The 3,203-nt window shown below is 30.4% G+C and overlaps 1 protein-coding gene across 1 annotated transcript in view; it reads left to right on the top strand.

The window, feature by feature from the left end:
* The window catches only part of LOC110039101 (endoglucanase 23-like), a gene marked incomplete at its 3' end in the record, with an annotated part of 23,026 nt that extends 19,823 nt beyond the window's left edge, over nucleotides 1–3,203 (top strand). The window contains 1 exon segment of the mRNA XM_020744059.1: nucleotides 3,036–3,203. Within this exon segment, the coding sequence (XP_020599718.1) occupies nucleotides 3,036–3,203 (168 nt within the window).

Raw genomic sequence — 3,203 nt, forward strand, 5'->3', positions numbered from 1 at the left:
ATATATATATATATATATATATAATTATAATTATTGAATCCTAAATTATTTTCTTATTAGCTCGAGAGTTAGAGCTTCGAGAGAAAAATAAATGGAATTATAGAATTAGAGGGAATAATTTCGTAACCGCCTAAATAACTGAATCGATTGTTATCTTCGTGTCGAACATCTCTGTCGACCGACCATCTGATTGATTCCATGGAGGATGCTAGTCGAGGAGTGTAATTGCCCGACCAACTCCGAATGAGGTCGGTCGATCGATAAGCGTTGACCGACCAACTCCGCATCTCGCTTCAGTTGCCCGAAACTCCATTTCAACCATTGATCTTTTGAGATTCGTGCTAACATTTTTGTTGCGCATAATAAATAAATAAATTTATTTATTTATATATAAAGTTTTAATATTCGGCAGTAGGTGCATGCTGGGCATATTTGGTGACATTTTTCACTTGATTTAGGTAAGATTTGGCTGCAGTCACTGTACTGACATCTAATAGATTTTGTTAGACTTTAGATGTTGCTTTTGATGAAAATATTTTTGATATAAATATAGGATTTATGAAATTGAGTTATTCATAATATTTTATAAGTTTAAGAATTTCTTACTTGCCCAATGAATAATGAATCATTTTTTGAATATGAGATGTAATAGTTATTAACGATGGCTTAATTCAAAATTAATTTATTTGTATTTATTTTTCATATAAAATATATTTTTGATGCGTACGAGAGAATTCGCGACGGTTTAGTGATAAATTAATATCTTAGTATAACACACATTCATGTAATAGAAATGATGGGCAAAAATACTAAATATTTTTTTACGGAAAACTGAGGAAGGAAAAGAACCATGGGGTCTGATTCGGTTGAAAATATCTACTATAATTTGGTAATTACAGATACAACTTCTTGTCCCACAAGAGTGAATGAGATACACAGTCTCCCGAGCTAAAACATCGTATGCGGATGGCAGTAAGAAGGATTGCAAGAGAGAGTAATAGTCAGGGCTTCAATGTACAATCTTCAGGGGCAACATGACATCTGAGATGATAGCGTCGCTTCGTAGATTGTTTCGTACGATGCTTCATCAAATATGTCCGAAAAGCTTTCAAAAATAATTTAATGGTTTGATTGAGGTTTGGTTTTGTTTGAATTTGACCAATTTTGGTATTATTGGGTTCATCTCGTCGAGTCAGTCAATTTAACTGTAAGTTTATTGAAATCAAAACTATAAATGAATTTTAATTAAAACTTGAACATTTATTGCTCTAAAGATTGCACCAATATCCATGCAACATATCGAGATTTGTCTCGAATGATGAGAATTTATTTATTGAAATAAAACATTTGATTATTTATTTGAGAATTTAATGCTTGTGAGTTGTGGGAAGCATAAATTCATAAATCAATTAAAGTTTACAAATGAGCAGATCTAAGAGATCCTATGTTTAAATACTAATGAAGCTGTAAATTTATTTTTATTAAAAATATTAGCTTTTAAGGTTTTCAAATTTTCAATTTTTTAATATTTTAAATAACCTAATAAATACATACCTTTTTTTATATTTAATTTTTAACGACTAAATTATTAATTATGAATTAATAATTTAGTCATATTGGTCAGATACAGGATTGAGGTAAAGATTGACTTTAATTACTGCCATGAAATTGAATCTAATTATATATATAAAGTAATGTTTCATTAAATTGGATTAGTCTTAAGAAACTTTTGAATATATTTTTTCATATAAAATGTATTTTATTAAAGATTTGATTGTTATGTTTGTAAATATGAAAGTTTAGGTGCGAGAAATGTAAATACATAAGAATTGAGTGTTAGGCATGTAACTTTGCATGACGTTGCTCTAAAATTAAGTTTAACACATGCTGAGCTTAATTCTTTGATCATTATTACCTTCAATTGATTATATTTTTAATATGTTTTTTATATATTTGGTAGATGATATTTATGTTGGATTAATAAATTTTCATTTAATATCAAACAAAGTTAAAATTTAATCATTTTTTTTACCTTCATAATGATAACAAAACTGAAGATTTACATACATGCCACTCAATTTCTTTGTATTTACATATATGACATCTAAAATACATTTTAAAAATATGTATCACCTTACCTATCCAGAAGAAATTAGTTCGAGAGATCCAAACCAGAACTTTGAACAGAATTGCATAAAGCTAGAAAACATAAAACGTGCCAAAAATACAAGATTTAACGTGAAAAAACCTAAAAACTAGAATAAACAACTTGTTGTGGTATATATATAAAATATAACAATCGAGACGAAGCGAAAAATAAAGAGAGAAATTTCTCAAAACCAGAAAACACAGCCTAACACACATATTTACGTGATTCGACAAAATGACAAGAAACGTAAAATTTACACCATACTCGAGTCTCTCCACTCTTTAGACATTCGAGAACAATAGCACTTCTCCCACTTACAAAAGTGAAATCGAAATCCTTCACAAAGTAAATCGCAGAAAGAACTGAATTCCGTATCGTGTTGCCACAACACTGTGATGTAGCATTACGTCGCTCTAATATGTAGCACCAGGCATCGTGTTCATGGATTCTGAAATTGGGTTGGGCACGACGACACCAACTTCTCGCCATTAGCGTTCTAACTTACGGGACTGGTATAACGACGAGATACTATACACAAATTCACCGTACAGTTTGATCAGTGAAATTGAGGGATCTGAGATGAGAATTAGTTGACACAATAAGACTCTACATAATTACAATAAATCTTAAAAGCAAATTATAAGTGTTAGAAATGTAAATACACAAGCATTGGGTGGTATTTATGTAAATGCCCCTAATAATTATATATAATAATAACTTTAGGTGTGATGTTTTGTATCATTTCCTTTTCAAGACGACATTTTTAACACTCTAGAAATCTGAGTGCAAATATATACATTGTAATACCTTTACTTTAATCGAATTGCAGATTACCCCCTACATATTTCCATTTTATTTCAAATTGTTTATAACAAAATATAATTTTTATCAGGATGAGCTGCTATGGGGAGCTGCATGGCTACGAAGAGCCTCTCAGAACGACTCTTTCCTCAACTACATTCAAAACAACGGCAAAACTCTTGGAGCTGAAGACAACATAAATGAATTTGGATGGGACAACAAGCATGCAGGCCTCAATGTTCTGGTCTCTAAG

Source organism: Phalaenopsis equestris, unplaced genomic scaffold, assembly GCF_001263595.1.
Source record: "Phalaenopsis equestris unplaced genomic scaffold, ASM126359v1 Scaffold000002, whole genome shotgun sequence".
Lineage (NCBI taxonomy): Eukaryota > Viridiplantae > Streptophyta > Magnoliopsida > Asparagales > Orchidaceae > Phalaenopsis > Phalaenopsis equestris.